Source organism: Aplidium turbinatum, chromosome 17 (assembly GCF_918807975.1).
Source record: "Aplidium turbinatum chromosome 17, kaAplTurb1.1, whole genome shotgun sequence".
Lineage (NCBI taxonomy): Eukaryota > Metazoa > Chordata > Ascidiacea > Aplousobranchia > Polyclinidae > Aplidium > Aplidium turbinatum.
In genome coordinates, this window is record NC_137488.1 from 14,934,640 (window position 1) to 14,953,580 (window position 18,941).

At 37.3% G+C, this 18,941-nt stretch overlaps 1 protein-coding gene across 2 annotated transcripts; it reads left to right on the forward strand.

The window, feature by feature from the left end:
• Nucleotides 1-543: 543 nt before the first annotated feature.
• LOC145786999 (polyadenylate-binding protein 1A-like) lies at nucleotides 544-15,445 on the forward strand. Of its 2 annotated transcripts, none has more exons than XM_082598750.1 (12): nucleotides 544-703; nucleotides 1,013-1,219; nucleotides 9,643-9,836; nucleotides 9,957-10,040; nucleotides 10,236-10,400; nucleotides 11,891-12,026; nucleotides 12,141-12,346; nucleotides 13,008-13,220; nucleotides 13,376-13,537; nucleotides 13,724-13,870; nucleotides 13,963-14,158; nucleotides 14,284-15,445. In XM_082598750.1, exons 2-12 carry the CDS (start codon nucleotides 1,024-1,026, stop codon nucleotides 14,535-14,537), a joined length of 1,953 nt encoding a protein of 650 aa, XP_082454876.1. In that variant the 5' UTR covers nucleotides 544-703; nucleotides 1,013-1,023; the 3' UTR covers nucleotides 14,538-15,445. The 2 variants fall into 2 exon arrangements, with proteins under 2 accessions (XP_082454876.1, XP_082454878.1); XM_082598752.1 differs by having other exon boundaries at nucleotides 550-703; nucleotides 1,019-1,219.
• The last annotated feature ends 3,496 nt before the right edge of the window (nucleotides 15,446-18,941 follow it).

Sequence of the window (18,941 nt, forward strand, 5' to 3'; positions counted from 1 at the left end):
AAGCACTACTTAGCGGCCATGGCCGCAGGCTGCTTTAAGGCTTGACAGTAGGTTACATCATTATAACATAGCATGATGCCCTTCTTTGTATACCGAACACTTGTAGGTTATCACTACTCAATACATAGTGAGCTGATAGATTAGCATTAACGCTATATCTTAAAACTTGAAAAAAAATTGGCCCTTTAGTAAACAAAAGTGCCCTTTTTTGTAATTTTGCCCCCCCAGTCAAAAATCGTTCCGGCGCCCCTGCGCGCTAACCAATTGAGCTATCGGGGCGGGGCGAGTGCAACTCATCCGCTGCAGTCCTTTGTATTTGCTATTTTGGGCTACTTTCAGAATTACTTTTGCTACAATTTATTAAAATCCGATACAAGTAAAAATTCGAGTAAACTTCTAGGAACTATCAGAGGATTTGTCAGTCATAAAGATTTATAACCAATCAACCAGCATTGTTTTGGTCCTTCCTCCAAATTTTTTGTAAATTTTGCTTTGCAGCACTTGTCTTGCGTAATTTTAACTGAGGCTGATTTGAGTCTATCAGGCCGCCATTGCTTTTTGTTCAACCTCGTGTTCGGATAAACTTTGTCCTGACACGTTTCGTATAAAATCTTTAAAAAAAAATTAAAAAAGTGTGAAAACACATAAAAACTCCATCGACTACAAAAAAATTATTACATTTTGAGAAGAGGATACTAAAACGGTAAGTTTTTTGTTTAAAGCTAATTGAAATAAAACTGTTTAGTCACCAGATTTTTCCACTCAATGAAAACATATTTTATGAAGTTGTCTTTTATTAGATTCCAGCAAGTATCAATTTTGTAATAGGTTGCCGTTAAATTGTGTGAAATCAGCCAATAGGAATAGCATCTCATGAAATTAATTGAAGCTGTCTATCAAACAACTGGCTCCAGCTCCTGAATTTTACATACAGCTTGATCCATCTCCTTTTGAAAATGCAAACTTCTAGCTCCAACATAGGCTACATATTAATAAGCTGCAAATTTCATAGTTACAGAAAAAATGAATAACTCTGGAACCAGCAACTATCCGATGGCATCTTTGTATGTTGGAGATCTGCATCAAGATGTCACAGAAGCTATGCTTTATGAAAAGTTTTCACAGGCTGGGCCTGTACTCTCCATTCGTGTATGTCGAGATGTCATCACACGAAGATCATTGGGTTATGCTTACGTCAACTTCCAACAACCCGCTGATGGTATGAGATACTTTTGCTAATATTTATGTAAAAATCTAATGTATTGAAGAAAGGTTAACTACGGTACTGGTAGTTATGTCCAAAATTTTTTTTGCCACAGCACTCTTCTCAATCATTTAACATGTGCAATGTGCATAGTCAGGTTTTATTTTCATTATATATGTTGAAGAATATAGAAGCTCTATTTAGCCTACCACAATAAGAAATACTACCGTAGCTATTGTAGCTTAGTTAAGCAAGTGCAATGTAACTGTTTATTAGAAGTTGCTATTTTTACACACTTAATGCCATGGTTACAATCAGGTGTTGCCAGAGTTAGGATTAAAGTTAGGAAGGGTTAAGGCAGGGGCGTGCAACTGTTTATCGCAATGGGCCACAACGTACAATTATAATGATGCTGAGGGCCAGTCTATCGAATAACACATGAATATATATGAACAATTTATTTAATGGAAAAGTATACACAATCAAGTTACACATTAAGTTTCAGATATCTTGAAGCTCAGTTTTGTAACAAGCTCAATGTCTTTCTTGTAACCGTGAAATACCTCTTGCTGTTTGCTCAAAGATTTTTTCAACTGCTGCATTTTGTCAACCGTAATTGATCCACAATGCTATCATAATTAGCAGAGTATTCTGCACAGTATTGTCGCTTGATATTGTGCTCTTTCATTACTGCTATAGTGTTTTGACAAATCAGGCAAACAACATCTTGATTGCGTTGAACAACGAATTAATTTATTCACCACTCATTGTTGAACTTCCGCCTTTCATAATCAACCTTCCTTTTCTTACTTGTAGACATTTTTACTATGCTAAGCTTTTTGTAGAATAAATATTAATATAGGCAGTGGCTATTTGACCGGCGCCGGTCTTTGAATCTGAAACACTATTTGACCGGTCATGACGTCACTCTATACTATAGGCACTTCTTTCTTTTTCTCTTTCAAAGCAAAAGACGAGAAGAGTGCGTATATAACTTGTAAACTTGGCGATTATCTTCAACTGATTGGATGGCGCGTGGGTTACGTCTCTAGTTGGTGTTACAGAGGGTATGAGTTCGATACTTCGCGGAAGCGTTTTTTTTTTAAATTTTTAACTAAATTTTGACCCGAAGTGACTCAATCGTTAGGCTGCTGCATTTTTGTAGTCAATTTTTATTTTCGGAAGCCTACAGCCCAATTTTTTATGTCTTTTCAACTATGAGTAATAAAGTCAGAGTTTTTTAATTTTCTTGAATTTAAGAATTTCTCTGGATAATTTTCCGTTCGTCATAAGAGGATGTGACCGTGTTTGCCAAACGACGCAAAAATGTAATGCGTCGTTCGGAAAAACGATGTTTTCCGAACACGATGTTTTCCGTGGTCGGAAAACACGGTCACATCCTCTTATGACGATCGGAAAATTATCCAGAGAAATTCTCAAATTAAAGAAAATTAAAAAACTCTGACTTTATTACTCATAGTTGAAAAGACATAAAAAATTGGGCTGTAGGCTTCCGAAAATAAAAATTGACCACAAAAATGCAGCAGCCTAACGATTGAGTCACTTCGGGTCAAAATTTAGTTAAAAATTTAAAAAAAAACGCTTCCGCGAAGTATCGAACTCATACCCTCTGGAACACGAACCAAAGACGTAACCCACTCGCCATCCAATCAGTTGAAGATAATCGCCAAGTTTACAAGTTATATACGCACTCTTCTCGTTTTTTGCTTTGAAAGAGAAAAAGAAAGAAGTGCCTATAGAGTGACGTCATGACCGGTCAAATAGTGTTTCAGATTCAAAGACCGGCGCCGGTCAAATAGCCACTGCCATTAATATATTCACCACACTGCACCCATAAAGTAAGATTTATGTTACTGAATCATTGCCAGAAGAACAAGGCGGTTTTCTACGACGCTTACTAATGACGCAACAATAATGCTAATGATGTAATAATGCTAAAAGTCAATAATGCTAATGATGACATTACAAATAACAACATCCTCCGATCTAACAGTGAAAAGTATTTAAAAATAATGGGCTACTTGATAAAGAATGTGCGGGCCACGTAAATGGGTACCGCGGGCCATGCTCTGGCCCTGCTGGCCGTATGTTGCACGCCTCTGGATTAAGGTAAGAGTTAAGATTAGGGTTTTGATCTTTGCCCTAGACCAGGGGTCACCAAACTATTTTTTCCGAGGGCAGGATTGCTGCGGGCTGTATGCAAATTGCGAAAAGGTATACAACTATTTAGAATCTCCATTGACTTAAATTGAGCACAATAAATAACAAAGTCAGCGGTGGAATAGCAAAGTTGTGATGAAAATCGAAAAGTTGCTAGAAAAGTTATCCCATGCTGTAATACTACCTAGTGCTCTTGAAAAAACATTACATCTTTCCAACTATGGCCTAGCCTGTACCAGTAGCCTACCTATTTGTAGTGGGTGGTGGCCCAATGATAAAAACAAAACACCAACATGTAGGCTGCATGGTGGAAAAATGTACAAATTCAACATACAACAACGAACTATAAGAACAAACAATTTTAACAAAGAAGTCTATATTACACAAAAAGGCAAAGCAGCTGTTATTTCCGCAGCACGTGGCGGGCCGGATGGAATCAGTTTGCGGGCCGCCTCTGGCCCGCGGGCTGTACTTTGGTGAATGGTGACCCCTGCCCTAGACTGAAAAAATTTCCAAAATACAAGTTTTTGTTTTCAACAGCTTTATACTTTTCTCAAATTAGGGCAGAATTCCTTATCTGGCAACATTATTGATGAGCCATTCCGTGTCAATTCACACAGTCAAGAAAATCAACCTCTTCGATTTTTCTTAAATTTTACATACCTTTTCGCTATCCTATATGATGAACAACTGCAAAATTTGAGTGAAATTTATTGAGAAACACGAGAGTTATGAAGCATTCAGTTTGGGGGGGTCTGCCGAGGGAGCACATTTTTTTTAATTTTTGGCCATGTTTGAGGCCTTATTACTGCTAAATTAAATTAGGTAAGAACCCAAATTTTTTACATGTGATAGTACTTCTGCCAAATATTGAAAAAACAACATTGTTCACATTGTCACTCTAAAAGGTCAAAGGTTATAGACATCCAAAGTTGGCCGTTTCCAGCTCTCGGCTAAAATTTTCCAAAATTTGAAAACCTTGCCAAGACCCTATTTTTGGTTGGTTTTGGCTGAAATTTAGTAGAAATGTTGTTTACAGGATTCTCTATGAACTGAGAAAATTTCAGTACAAAATATTAAAGGGGTTGGGAGGTATTTAATGTGAAACATGGGTCGAAATGAAAAAAAGCAAAAAGTGGGGTCCTTTTAATACCCCGGTTACCCATGACCCCAGTGAAAATTTGCACTGAAATTTTTTTTACATATTCACTAAGATATGACAAGTCTACCATGCAAAATTGATCCATGGTTCTCAATGTTTTCTTATAGAAAATATTCGTCAAAGTTTGGACAAAAACGCTAAAAATTAGAAATAAAAACTTTAAGGGGAGTAGGGGTGATCATTATTTTATCTTGCTATTGGCTATATAAAATGTCTTGATGGCAGTAGCAATATTATGTGCTTGACAAACGACAATATAGACCTATAAATAAGTTTTGCAAGACGTTTTATGCATAAAGTTTAAGACATTATTATCTTTATGTGTTTTGGTTACACTGTCCGATATCGTTTTGTTCAATCTTTTGGTATTAAATTTTCTTTAATTGCATGAAGAAGAAGTATATAACATCAGAATGCCATGTTAATGCAAGCCGAAGAACCTGATAAGCTGACATACACAGACTATTTGGAAAATTGGTGTGTTCCATAATTCTAACAAAGAATGCATGATGAGTTTGTGCAATGATTGCTCTGGCAGAGAATGTTTGAAGAGCTACTTAATTGATACATTCAGCAACGAGTATGATCTTGATGATACTATAAGGGACAAGCAATGGGCTCATACTGATAGAACGACAATTAACTGAGCAGCTAAAAAGCCTGGATGACTTTATTGAATCATTGTGTGACACCTTTCTTGCTTTTATTTACTTATTTATTTGCATCAGGCTCAACTCAAGATGGTCAATATTACAATCAAACATAAAAAGTAGAAACAAAGCAGATACTCAGCCCCGAAGAGCTGAGTCGTAATGTACCAAATACAGCTTAGAAGACCCATCACTTCATTAGCAAATCACAATCAAGTTACTTGAAACAAAATTTAGCTGATGATGAAGTCGTAGTACTACTTGATTTTGCTGAGAACTACTCTACTCATTTATTGTCCAAGATACCGTGCAAGGGTTCCATTGGGACAACACTCCTGGCAACCCTTCACCCTTTTGTAATAGACTACAAAAAAGATGGAGCTTTAACATTAAAAAATTTGGTTGCAATATCAGATCACTTGGAACATTCAACAAGCACAATGCATACATTCATTAACCAAATAATTCCAATTATCAAATCACTTGGTAATGTGAAAAAATGATCTATTTCAGCGATGGTGCTGCTTCACAATACAAAAACCGTAAAATTTTTATCAATCTTTGCCATCATTCAACAGATTTTGGAATTGAAGCTGAGTGGCATTTATTTGCTACATCTCATGGCAAAAGTCTATGTGATGGAGTTGGTAAAACCACCAAAAAATTAGCTGCATGTGCAGTGCAGTCGTGCAAGTCTTCACGCAGCAACCACCAACCAAATTCTCACACCACAAGATCTTTTTCAATGGGAGCAAGATCACATTTCTGGGTTTAAACATATTTGGGTTTCTTCAACTGAAATTCAAGACCTCAACACAAAATTTGAATTGGAAAAGCGATATGCATTGTGTGAAACAATAACAGGCACGAGATCACATCATACTTTTATTCCACAATCATGTGAGTCTTAGAAAATGCGTCGACTGTCAAATGATATTTCACATACCCTTGTGGATGTGGTACGAGGTCAATCACAACCCCCAGAAAATGATGCAAATATAGGCCAATATGTGGCTTGCAGATATGATTCTGATTGGTACATTGGCATTATTTGTGAAAAAAGCTATGAAACGCAAGACTGCAATGTTCAGTTTATGATACTAAACAAAAGCAACAAATGTTTAAACTGGCCCAGATTATCAGACATCAACAAACATGCTGGATTCCATTTCATGACATTATTTGTTCAATTGCTGTGCAGAGTATCCATGGTTCTTCTGGACAACAATACAAACTGAGCAATGAAGATTATGACAAAATTTGCCATTTTGTTCACTGATAATGAGGACCACGTCTACATGGTATATATATATAGGCTCTACATTACAGTTGTCAAATATATAACAATTGCTAGAATCACAATCAAAAATACACTTCAAATGTTTTCTAGTATATATATATAGTTCAATATTGTTGTATTTTTTTTTGAATTTTTCGTTTGTAATTTTTAACGTTTTTCTCCAAACTTTGACGCATACTTTCTGTAAAACACTGAAAACCATGGATCAATTTTGCATGGTAGACTTGTCACGTCTTAGTGAATTTGTGAACAAAATTTCGGCTTGCATTAACTTGGCATTCTGATGTTATATACTTCTTCTTCTTTATGCAATTAAAGAAAATTTAATACCAAAAGATCGAACAAAACGATATCGGACAGTGTAACCAAAACACATAAAGATAATAATGTCTTAAACTTTATGCATAAAACGTCTTGCAAAAATTATTCATAGGTCTACATTTTTATTTGTCAAGCACATAATATTGCTACTGTCATCTAGAACACTTTATATAGCCAATAGCAAAATAAAATAATGATCACCCCTACTCCCCTTGAATTTTTCATTTCTAATTTTTAGCGTTTTTGTCCAAACTTTGACGAATACTTTCTATAAGAAAACATTGAGAACCATGGATCAATTTTGCATGGTAGACTTGTCATATCTTAGTGAATATGTAAAAAAAAATTCAGTGCAAATTTTCACTGGGGTCATGGGTAACCGGGGTATTAAAAGGAGCCCACTTTTTGCTTTTTTTCATTTCGACCCATGTTTCACATTAAATACCTCAAAACCCCTTTAATATTTTGTACTGAAATTTTCTCAGTTCATAGAGAATCCTGTAAACAACATTTCTACTAAATTTCAGCCAAAACCAATCAAAAATAGGGTCTTGGCAAGGTTTTCAAATTTTGGAAAATTTTAGCCGAGAGTTGGAAACGGCCAACTTTGGATGTCTATAACCTTTGACCTTTTAGAGTGACAATGTGAACAATGTTGTTTCTTCAATATTTGGTAGAAGTACTATCACATGTAAAAAATTTGGGTTCTTACCTAATTTAATTTAGCAGTAATAGGGCCTCAAACATGGCCAAAATTAAAAAATATGTGCCCCCTCGGCAGACCCCCCCAAACTAAATGCTTCATAACTCTCGTGTATCTTAATAATTTTCACTCAAATTTTGCAGGTGTTCATCATATAGGATAATAAAAAGGTGTGTAAAATTTAAGAAAAATCGAAGAGGTTGATTTTCTTGACCGTGTGAATTGACACGGAATGGCTCTGATGCTATTATTACACCATATAGTGTAACTATAGCCACAGCCTTGTTTATTTCTGACAAACATGTGAAAAAATAAACCTGTTGAGGCAGAGGCGATAATTATCGTACCTCACTCAAACACTACATTAGCTCAAGCTTTTAATCTAGAGTACCGTAGTGCTGAAGTGGCTGATTTAAGTTGCCGTGTAAAAAATTTCACTTTTGTCTGAAAAAGTTAAGTAACTCCATAGCAGGCCTCGAAATTCGTTTTTGTTGACGGCGGACAAATGTGTCCGGTTTGAGCAGCTATCTTGGCGGACAAATTAAGTCTCACAGCGGACACACCAGTTTTAACGTCGATCGTCATACTTAATCCCTTAATCTTGATAAGTCTTCGCCATTTGAGAACTATAGCTACAGTTTAGGCCTTTTTTAAATTTCAGCGAAGTCACTCTGAAAGGCTTATATCAGACCAACGACGTGCGCTTGATGCCGTGTAGCTACTAAATATGATGATTGTTAAAAATTTAAATTCTATGGACTTTTTGTGTCTGATGAAAATAAATAATAAAAAAATAATCTGCCGCATAACTGATTAACTTCCACCGAACGAGGTCCTGTGGCTTCTTGCGTCACAATGCTCTGGGCACAAGTCGGAAAACTTCTACACTAACGCGTAACGCTACTATTTTCTGATGTACAAAGTTTCACTAGGCTTTTTTCTTTAGGTTTATTTTTGCGTGTCATGTGAGCAAAATTGACGAAAAGAATAAACAAAACATTAGAAAAAGCACAATTATTTTTTCCCCTCTCCGTGTTGCGGTCGCTTCTTCAAAATAGTATCAGTATTCCACGAGACCACGGCAGGCTCGGAGTTATAATCAGCGCAGTCAAGGTCATTCAAACAAATTATGCGCATTGCGCATGATGAGAGCTTCAATAACATCGATCTTCAAAGACGTGTGCCAATTTCCACAAGATCACTGCTTGTCGTTAAGATACGTGATACTGAGATCTATTCCGTGTCTTTTCTCCAGACCGGCTAGTTGAGGGAAAAGCGTAAATGCGCGCTCTTCTTAAGCGATAAAATATGCGATTTTAAACAATCTCTTAATTTTGATTTTTTTTGTTGTCACTCATATTGTCGATGGCCTTGATGATCGGAAATTGATGGCTTGGGGTAAACGATGTGTTGTGATCTTTGACAGAGCTAATCCTTACATTCGTTGTTCCTTTAATATATGCGTCGTTCACCACTAAATTTCCTAGTAGTAGGTTCATCGCCCTCATTCTCCTTTCAGAAATTTTCCTGGGCCTTTTCTTTCTTACTGTAATACCAAAATTTAAGTTTTTCGGCTTCTTGCTGTAGTAGCCTACTCTTATAATCTAACTTTGTAACCAACCTTGCCTTATCAATATTACTCGGAGATCAAAGCCAGACATTGTGACATAAGACTTGAACTAAGTTGCGCGTGATTAGTGTAGAAGTACCAGTACTCCCATCAATTCTTAGCTAAGAATTCACCTCTGTTACGCTGATTCAATGTCATCAATCGTTGAAGCAACGTAAAATTCAAAAGTTTTTTCTGCTTGAATGGAAGCTAAGAGATACAGTATTACCGTAACTTTTTGTAGATGCGCGCTTGGAATGCGATTATTTTGCATTTCCAGCGCAAATTATATTCTTGCAACAGTTGTTCGTGCCATGCAATGACGATTTGTATCGCGAGTTTCTGCGGCAGACAAATATAACCGATCTAGAGGGTACTTCCTGCGGACATCAAATTCACGGCGGACATGTCCGCCATGAATTTCGAGGCCTGCCATAGTCGCTGCTCGATCTGCGATTTGTTTTTAAATATATATATGAATGTTGAATATAAAATTCATTTTATCTTTTCAGCTGAAAGGGCTCTTGATACAATGAACTATGACCCTATCAAAGGAAGACCTATTCGTATAATGTGGAGTCAACGTGACCCATCCCTGCGAAAATCTGGTGTTGGAAATATTTTTATAAAGAACTTGGATAAATCAATTGACAACAAAGCTCTTTTTGATACATTTTCGGCATTTGGAAATATTCTTTCATGCAAGGTTCAGAATTTTGTGTTTCTGTCTTGATTATTTTTATCATAACTGAGCATGATATATTTTAGATATCAATCAGCCAAATTATTTACTGAGTCAATTGTTTTCACTTTATTCTTTATTTAGGTGTCTTCAAATGAAAATGGCTCTAAAGGTTATGGCTTTGTTCATTTTGAAACTCAAGATGCTGCGGAAAGAGCTATTGAAAAGGTTTGTATTTTATTTCCAATGTCTAGTTTAAAAGGCTAGGATTTTCATTACAGGCAAAAGGTTTTTAGTTCTGTTTCTGTCTCAGTATATTAAACTTGCAGTGCTTTATGTTAAAATTGAAAGTCATTTTTAATGATAGTGTCAATTTTTATTTGGAGAGCATCAACACATACTTATTTGATTAATATTATTCAGGTCAATGGCATGTTGTTAAACGACAAGAAAGTCTTCGTTGGTAAATTTTTGACTCGTGCTGAGCGAGTTAAGAAAATGGGAGAAAGAGTGCGTCAGTTTACCAACATTTATATCAAGAACTTTGGTGATAAGTTGGATGAAGAAAGCCTAAGAGTCATGTTTGAGGTATATATCTTTAATATACACTTATACAGTACTGTATTGTTATTTTGCATTCATTGAAGGAAGTGGCTACACTTACGGCGCCGTAAATACAGCCGTTCCATGCCTTTTTTTTAATCTTTACGTCGCTTTTACTGCGCATGCTTGCTGTTGCTGCGTCTGCGCGCTTGATAAGTACGATACCGCCAGTGTTGATTTTATTCTTAAACTAAATTCTAACCCGATGTGACTCAATCGTTAGGCTACGCATTTTTATGGCCGTATTTAGTTCTGACCATCACCACGAAAAACAGTATATGACAAACATAGCAGAGGTCTAAAAAAAGGTAGAAGCGACAAAAAACATGGAGGTTAATAGCGTGCATGATACCAATCTAAAGCAGGACAATCAGTTTGAAATATGGCACGATCGTAACCGTGGCGTCGTCATAACATCTTAACAAATTTTTTGAACAAAGAGAAAAAAAAGCTAATGAGGTTTTTTTTTTAACAATTAAAATGAGTATAAAAAATTCTAAATTTATAAAGTTTTGAGGTGTTACGACCGTGCCATATTTTAAACTGATTATCCTGCTTTGCTATCATACACGCTATAACAGCCGCGTTTTGTCGCTTCTACCTTTTTCTATACCTCTGTTATGTTTGTCATATAATGTTTTTTTGTTGTGATGGTCAGAACTAAAACCAAACTAAACTGAACGGCCACAAAAATGCGTGTCCTAACGATTGAGTCACCACCAAACTAACTTGTTGAGAGCGATAGTGTGGTGTGTCGTTCGGCGGGCACGGTCGCGTCCTCTTGCGATGGACGGAGGCTTGCCCAGAGATGTTCTTGAGTTCCAGCAAATTAAAAATACTCTAACTTTATTACTTATATTTGAAAAGACGTAAAAAAGCTACTCGAATTAAATTAAAACTTCGGGTTAGAATTGAGTTAAAAAAAATCTTTAGGTGGAATCGAACTCATAACCTTGCGAGTACGAGCCAGACAAAGATCGCACGCACCTCTGATTCACTTGGCAAAAACAGTTGAATGAATTTAGAAGTTATATACTCACTTTTTTCCAGCAACAGTGCGCATGCGCAGTAAAAGCAACGTAAAGATTAAAAAAAAGGCATGGAACGGCTGTATTTACGGCGCCGTAAATGCAGCCACTTCCTTCATTAAATGCTGGCATTTGCACAAATATATGTAATACAAAATAATATATTGTAGGCTATGTGATACAACATAACAGATATATGTAATACAAAAGATTCTATTGGAAGAAATACCGTACCTTCTGATCTCCCTTTTAGGGTGAAACAAGTTGTGAGTGCATTTCCAAGATACTATGGATTAATGATGACTTATCTTTATTAAATAGAATGACTCCAACTCTAATTACAGTACTTATATATATAATATAATTATGTATAGTTGATTGGTTTTGATGTCTAAAAGCAAGTAATGTATTTTAGTAGCCTAACCATTTTGAAATTTATTCAATTAGAAATTTGGCATGGTGAAAAGTGTTGCAGTGATGAAAGACCAGGATGGCAATTCTCGAGGCTTTGGTTTTGTAGCATTGGATAAACATGAAGATGCTCAGAAGGCTGTGGAAAACCTCAATGGAACTGAAATTGAAGGTATGACACCGGTTCAAGAGTAAAAAAGTTTACATTGTTGGTAATGATATAAAATATTTAGACTTCATTTATAAATATTTTTGATTGATGGGTGTCGTTTTAATAAAATGCCAGGCACAACAGATGTTCTTTACGTTGGTCGCGCCCAGAAGAAGCAAGAACGCCAAGCTGAACTGCGTGGCCAGTTTGAGCAGCAGAAGCAAGAAAGAATCCAAAGATTCCAAGGAGTGAACTTGTATGTGAAGAACTTGGATGACAATGTGTCAGATGATGAGCTCCGGGAAGCATTTTCTCAGTATGGGACCATCACCAGTGCTAAGGTACCACAAGAAGAGAAATTACTTTTAAGCCCTGTTTTTAGTATTTTACTCCAATTTTGCAACATTATTGTCATTAACATTTTGTTTTGTTAGTAAATTTGCACCTTAAATGCAAGAATAGCTGTAACCTGTAATTATAAAATGTTGGCAAATCTGTTAAACTTTACACCAGGCTTCAGCTCCTGTAGTTGCTAAATGGCCTACAAAAATGTCATGTTTGTGATCGCTGGCTTCCACAAGCCATCATTTCTTCACTCTATTGGCGTTTGCATTCGCAACATTTTCATTAACAAAGCAAAGTCTTGTTTACATGCCGATGAGAAATATTGCTGATTAAAGATTCACAACTCGAAGGTTAGCACTACACCTACTTGGGAATCAGCAGTACGCTTAAATATAAATGCTATTATGTTTCAGTGCCTTCTTTGTGTGGTTACCTGAATGAACGTAAAAGAACGATATTAAATTAGCGGATTTTCAACAAGTTTTTTATTTTGGCTGTCGGGCGGGAGAATTTCGCTGCCAGAAAGAACTCTGGTAGGCCAGTAGGTAGAGCTCTTGGTCGCCGGATAAATAAACAAGCTTAAAGGCTTGTTAAACCATAGTAATTCTTGTTCACTGTGCAAACTTTATATTTCAATATTGTTTAACCATTTTTCAGATTATGTCAGATGGTGAACGCTCACGTGGATTTGGCTTTGTTTGCTTCAGTTCTCCTGAAGAAGCTACAAAGGCTGTCACTGAAATGAATGGTCGAATTGTTGGTTCAAAGCCTTTGTATGTTGCATTGGCTCAGCGACGAGAAGATCGTAAGGCCCATCTCACCGCTCAGTACATGCAACGTATGACAAACAATATGGGCGTGAGGATTGCTGTAAGTAATGTAATACTTATTTTAATAACGTTTAACACTTGTTTCTTTTCACAATGATCTTGTCATTAATTGTTGAGTTTGCTGTTTGCCTTCCCGGAGTAATGACACATAGTCATCATCACAGTATATTTACTAAAAGCTCCTTGTGCTTTCAGCCAAGCCAGATGAACCTTCAGCCGTTTCAAGCTACTGGTGCGCCGGGAGGTTACTTCATGCCCTTCCACCAGGGCGGGCAACGTGCAGCTTATCTCCCTGGACCGGTAATCAGGGCTACACCCAGATGGCAGCATAACAATTCAAACCAAACTCAATTCCAGGTATTTGTTGTAAACTTGCAGCAGATTTTGCTTGCGAATGCTGTGAAAGTATACATAACCTGCCATCAGTTTTCAAGATGACTTTAATGTTTTAATTAGTTTTCAAGATAACTATGTCATCAAACCAGTGTATATATTCAAAATTGTGAGTTTTATTTTAGCATTCCTAATATTATGCGCTTGTAGATGGGAGACATGCCTATGCGCCATGTTGGACCCCGAGGACCTAGCGGACCAGCTATTAGGCCCATGACAACACCAGTGGGAGCTCGAGGTGTGCACAACCATCCAACGCCTCATCAAATGATGCAGCACCCAGTTGCTCCTATGCAGGTACAGAATTTAATGCAGTATTTAATGTGCTCTCATGTCTTCCCGGCTCTTAATGACAAAATTTTTAACCTCTAACATGAATGCCTTTTCAGCAATTCAAGTACAACCCGAGTGTGCGCAACCCAACATTGACTAATTATCCTCAGTCTGGTCAGCCACAGCAACAACAACAACAGCAGCAGCAAAATGAGCAAGGTATCCAACAGGCTGTGCATGTTCAAGGCCAGGAACCACTTACCGCTAGTATGTTGGCCGCCGCCCAGCCTCAGGAGCAAAAACAAATGCTTGGTAAGCAAAATTTCTAAGATGTTTGTTTCGATCAACATGCCATTGTGTGAGGGTTGTAAAATAGTGGGCTGCGGAGCAACATTTAAGTTAAGACATTGGTTAATGAGTAATGTTTGTATTTTCAGGCGAGCGACTTTATCCATTAATCGAGTCGTCCCACCCCGATCTTGCTTCTAAGATTACTGGAATGTTGTTGGAAATCGATAACTCTGAGCTGTTGCATATGCTGGAATCACGTGATTCTCTCAAGGCTAAAGTGGAGGAAGCAGTTGCTGTGCTTCAGGCGCACCAAGCCAAGGTTGTGGCGCAACGTCGTCAACCTGCTGCTCAGCCTGCTGCTGATGGTGTTGCTATCCCTGTTGGGGGAAACCAGGAGTAATTTATATTTAGTGGTTTCATTGTATTTATTTCCCTAGCTAAATGTAGTAACAATATAATCAATTTTTGATTAACGTTGCGAACTTTAGCTTGGAAAATAAAAAAATAGTTCGGTAATTTTTGAAATTGGCGATGTGTCTCCAACTTTTTTTTAACGTTTTAGTAACCTGCATTCTCACCTTGATATTTCGTGATATTATGCTGCTAAGAAAAAAAAAAATTACCTGCCTTTTGTGGCCAGAGAAGTATTTTACATATACAGAAAACCTAAAAAAATTGAAATATTTTGAAAACCTGCACAAAATTTTTTAACAATCTTAAGAGTCTTTAGAGAAGACTTCATCGCTTGGTAGTACTTCCAGATCTCGAATTTTGTGGAGTTGTATTCAGTGATATGTATTATTGACATGTGTAGACCACGGGTGATATGGATACTGATCGAGAAGCTCTGCTAATTTGTCTGTTTTATCGTGGCAATGTTGTCAACGATACAAAAAGTAATTTGTTTATGAGCTCCGTTCGAAAACTTCTGGCTAATCAGCATAATCATCAAAAAGTTTATGCCATAAATCTGATTCGGGGGCCCTTCAGAATTCGCTATTGTCATCATTGAGTTTTAAGTCCTTCAATGATTTTTTATCAATGTATGCTGAAATTTTGCTGGCTGGCTTGGTACTGGGAGGGGTTTGTTAAAGAAGCGCCAACAAACACGTGTTCTAAAAGTTTGTTCGTGTGGTTTTGTGTGTAAAAAAATATAAAAATTGCAAAAAAATGCCTAAACTAATAATCAGTTTAGGTTATGAAATGTGAGAAGGAATTCTCTTAAAGTGACTGGGTGCGAAGTTCCCATAACGACTTTATGTAGAAACTTGTTTCGATTTAGAGTTGGAATAAAACCGAATGGGTGAATGTTGTCTTGATGATGGTCTTTATTAGGGCAGGTGCTTTAATTTCGACGAATTGTTTGAAGGATATATTTTGCTGTCTAGAGGGCTTGTCCTGTGTGAACAGCGGCTTGGGAATACATCGCGCAGAATGACCCTGCGCCGTCATTTGTAATCTGTAGATTGCTGCAACAGACGGGGTATTTTGACCGGCAGACATTAAGATACCGTATGACTATTTATTTCTAAAGAACCAGCCGAGCCTTCTAGTTACGTACTGGAGTTGATTCTTGCTACGAAAATGAAATCGAATGACTACAATACTGTATTCCCTAACCCTCCGGCCACAGCGAAACTGTGGTAAGGGAACGTTCAAATATTACGTAACGCTTTTTTTCCGAATTTTTGACCCCCCCTCCCCCATGTAACGCTTTTTCACTACAAATTCAGCACAAAAAACTACCATTCCGTACTCGAAAGCGTTACGTAACGTTTTGCTTGAACCCCCTCCCCCCCGATGTGACGCTAACGTAACGCTTTGCATAAACCCCCCCTCCCCCTCGAAGGCGTTACGTAATATTTGAACGTTCCCTAATTCTACAGAGCAGTGATGCCCAAACTTTTTTCATTAATTAGTGTGCCATTTAGCAGTTTCATACAGTGTTCGCATACCACCTGTATCAAATAAAAAACAAAGTTTAACTTACATCAGCATGAGGCTTGGAGACGACGATGACTAAATAATGTAAATATAGTTAAGCTATTTAGCTGTCGCTTAAGTGGAAGGCCAATAAATGGGCTATACTGCTAACATCAGTAGCAACATTGAAATGTTTTCGCTTTTCTGTTGCACAACCCAAGTCAGGTTCTCAAACTGCGTCGCCATGCCCTGGTGCGTGGTTTCAATTTTTCAATGACGTCGTGCAATGATTCCGCTTCATATCAAAACTCAATTGAATACCTGAAAATGAGAAGGGCCCGGTCCACATTTTTGGCAAAATGAGTTATACCCACCATCGTAATACTAACGCCTAGCGCTACCTTATGAGCAAATGAAAGGTCCAAATCCACGCTTTGAAACGTGTTATCGAAGGCAAATAAATTTGTATGATTAGCAGAATGGCCCAAGTCCACGACTTCGGCCATTCTTTCATAATACATTTTTTTATATCTTACATTCTTTCATAAATTGACGTTTCAAAGAATATGATGGGACTCGTTCGAACTAAATTTCGGATCCGTAAGCCTAACGCTCTTCCTACCTTAGAAGCTAGTCAGTGCTATACTAGCCAAGTACCGATTAAGGCTGCGAAGAAGCAAGATGTTATCAAACTGAAAAAATACTTGCGCCAAGAGACATAATAGACCAACTCGTTACACCGGACGATGCATTCTTTGAAGCACAAAACTCAGACTACCGGTATGAAAACTAGAGTTACTTTTTACACAAACTGCTTTTATCTTACGCAATGAACTGAAAAACTGCTTTTACTGTACATAACAAAAGTCTCAGATTTCTTTCATGATGAATGTATTTTGATATGACAATGGGACAAGGTCAGTGGCGTACCTAGCGAGAGCGCCTCCCCCCCTGCGTGGCTTTTGTCACTGCATCTTCAGCTAAGAAACGCTCCGTTTTTTGTCCCAAAAAAGTTGTTTTTCAAAACAAAAAAGGTCTTCAACCTCGAGAGGGGGCCCTTAAACGTGGGGCTCTTTAGGGGGGTTACTACGCCAGTGGGCAAGGTGCTATCTATCAATATATCCAAGCAAAGCGCAGTGCATTACAAATTTGTGAGGTCCTGAATATAAGGGTCCAAAAATGACGATCCGCACCGCATAAACTATAACGCACAGCAACACACAATACAGCTTTTTTGTTGTCTATTGCCATGAGAAACTACCCACATTAACCAGGCTTTGATATCTTTAACAAAAAAGAAAATTGTGAAGTTTTTTTAATTTTCTCGAAATAGTATCACTTGGGCCATTCTCATTTTCAGGTATTCAATTGCAGTAATAAAACGCTTACAGATATTAACCCCTGACATGTGCATTAGGGTGGGTCGAAATTTGGACTTTTTCTCCGATTTCATTGCTACAAACTTTTTTTCTTGCGAATAGCCATAAAACGACATTCCTGAAAATTTGAGCTTGATCGGACATCGTCTTCATTTCTAAAAATCGCGATTTATAAAGGTACCTGAAGCGATTTTTTCGAGGCTTGAAAATGCATTGTTTTTAATAGGAAGTTGTTTTCACGAGATTTGAAAACGTCATAACTTACTTAATTCTTATTGTAAAAAAATGATTTATGCGTCCACAGATTCAATATAATTAGGAGAATCCAATTCATTGTGTCCTGACTCTGAAAAAGGTTGACGTCATCAATGACGTCATTAAACAGTAATTAGGAAATAGCGATAAAACTGATAATTCTACATGCTTCATCTCTAAGTTATTTGATAATGAATTGATGTACTTTCCAAACATAAACATCATGCTGGTATTTGATGACGTCACCCACTTTATTAAAATGAAACTGTTAAGATAGCATCAAGAACAGGTAGCAAGATTTTTGTTCGCGAAAAACACTACAGTGTTGTTCAGAAACCTGGAAATCAGTATTTAACTGTTGTCAGTCCAATATCAGGAACAGCTGAAGATATTACAAATGCTCTCATGGACTGTATCAAAAAATATAATATGGTGCATTGTGTCAAAGTAGTTGGGTGTGATTCCGTGAATGTAAACACTGGATTTAAATCAGGTGTGATAACTGGACTGGAACAACGCCTTGGTCATCGTGTGAGTTGGTTTATATGCATGTTGCACAGTTGCATCCAATAAGTTACCCCTTCGACACGTCTTCGCTACATTAGATGGACATACCAGTGGTGACACACCATTTAAAGGGCCAATAGGGAAGCTTCTAAGTAGAGTTGAATTTGAAGAAGTCAACCCTTTATTTGCGCCTGTGAATATGGGGCCAGGAAATCGTTTGCTACCGGAGCACATAGTAAAAGATCTATCGACTGATCAAAGGTATCTGTACGAGATTACCAATGCCATTAGGAATGGCTATGTTTCATCTAAACTGATGTACGCAAAGATTGGTCCGTTAAATCATTCGTGGTGGCTAACTTTCGCTTCACGTTGCTACAAACTATACATCAGTGATCACAAATTGCCAAGTGACATTGCAGAAAACTTGAAAATAATTGTTGCGCATATAGTCATTCAATATGCCTCATGTTGGTTCAATATAAAATGTGAACCATTGTACAAAGACGGACCAAAGCATATCCTTAAATCATTGCAGTGCTGTTCACTTTTGCCTGATAAATTTCGAGACATTGCGTTGAAATATGTTAAAAAGAATGCCTATTTTGCACACCCGGAAAGGCAGTGTGGAACAAATCTTTAAAGAGCAATATTGTTATTTAAAATCAAGCGAATCATAACTAATTGATAACGATCCATTATCTATCAGAAACACGCAATATTTTCCAAAAGCCATCATA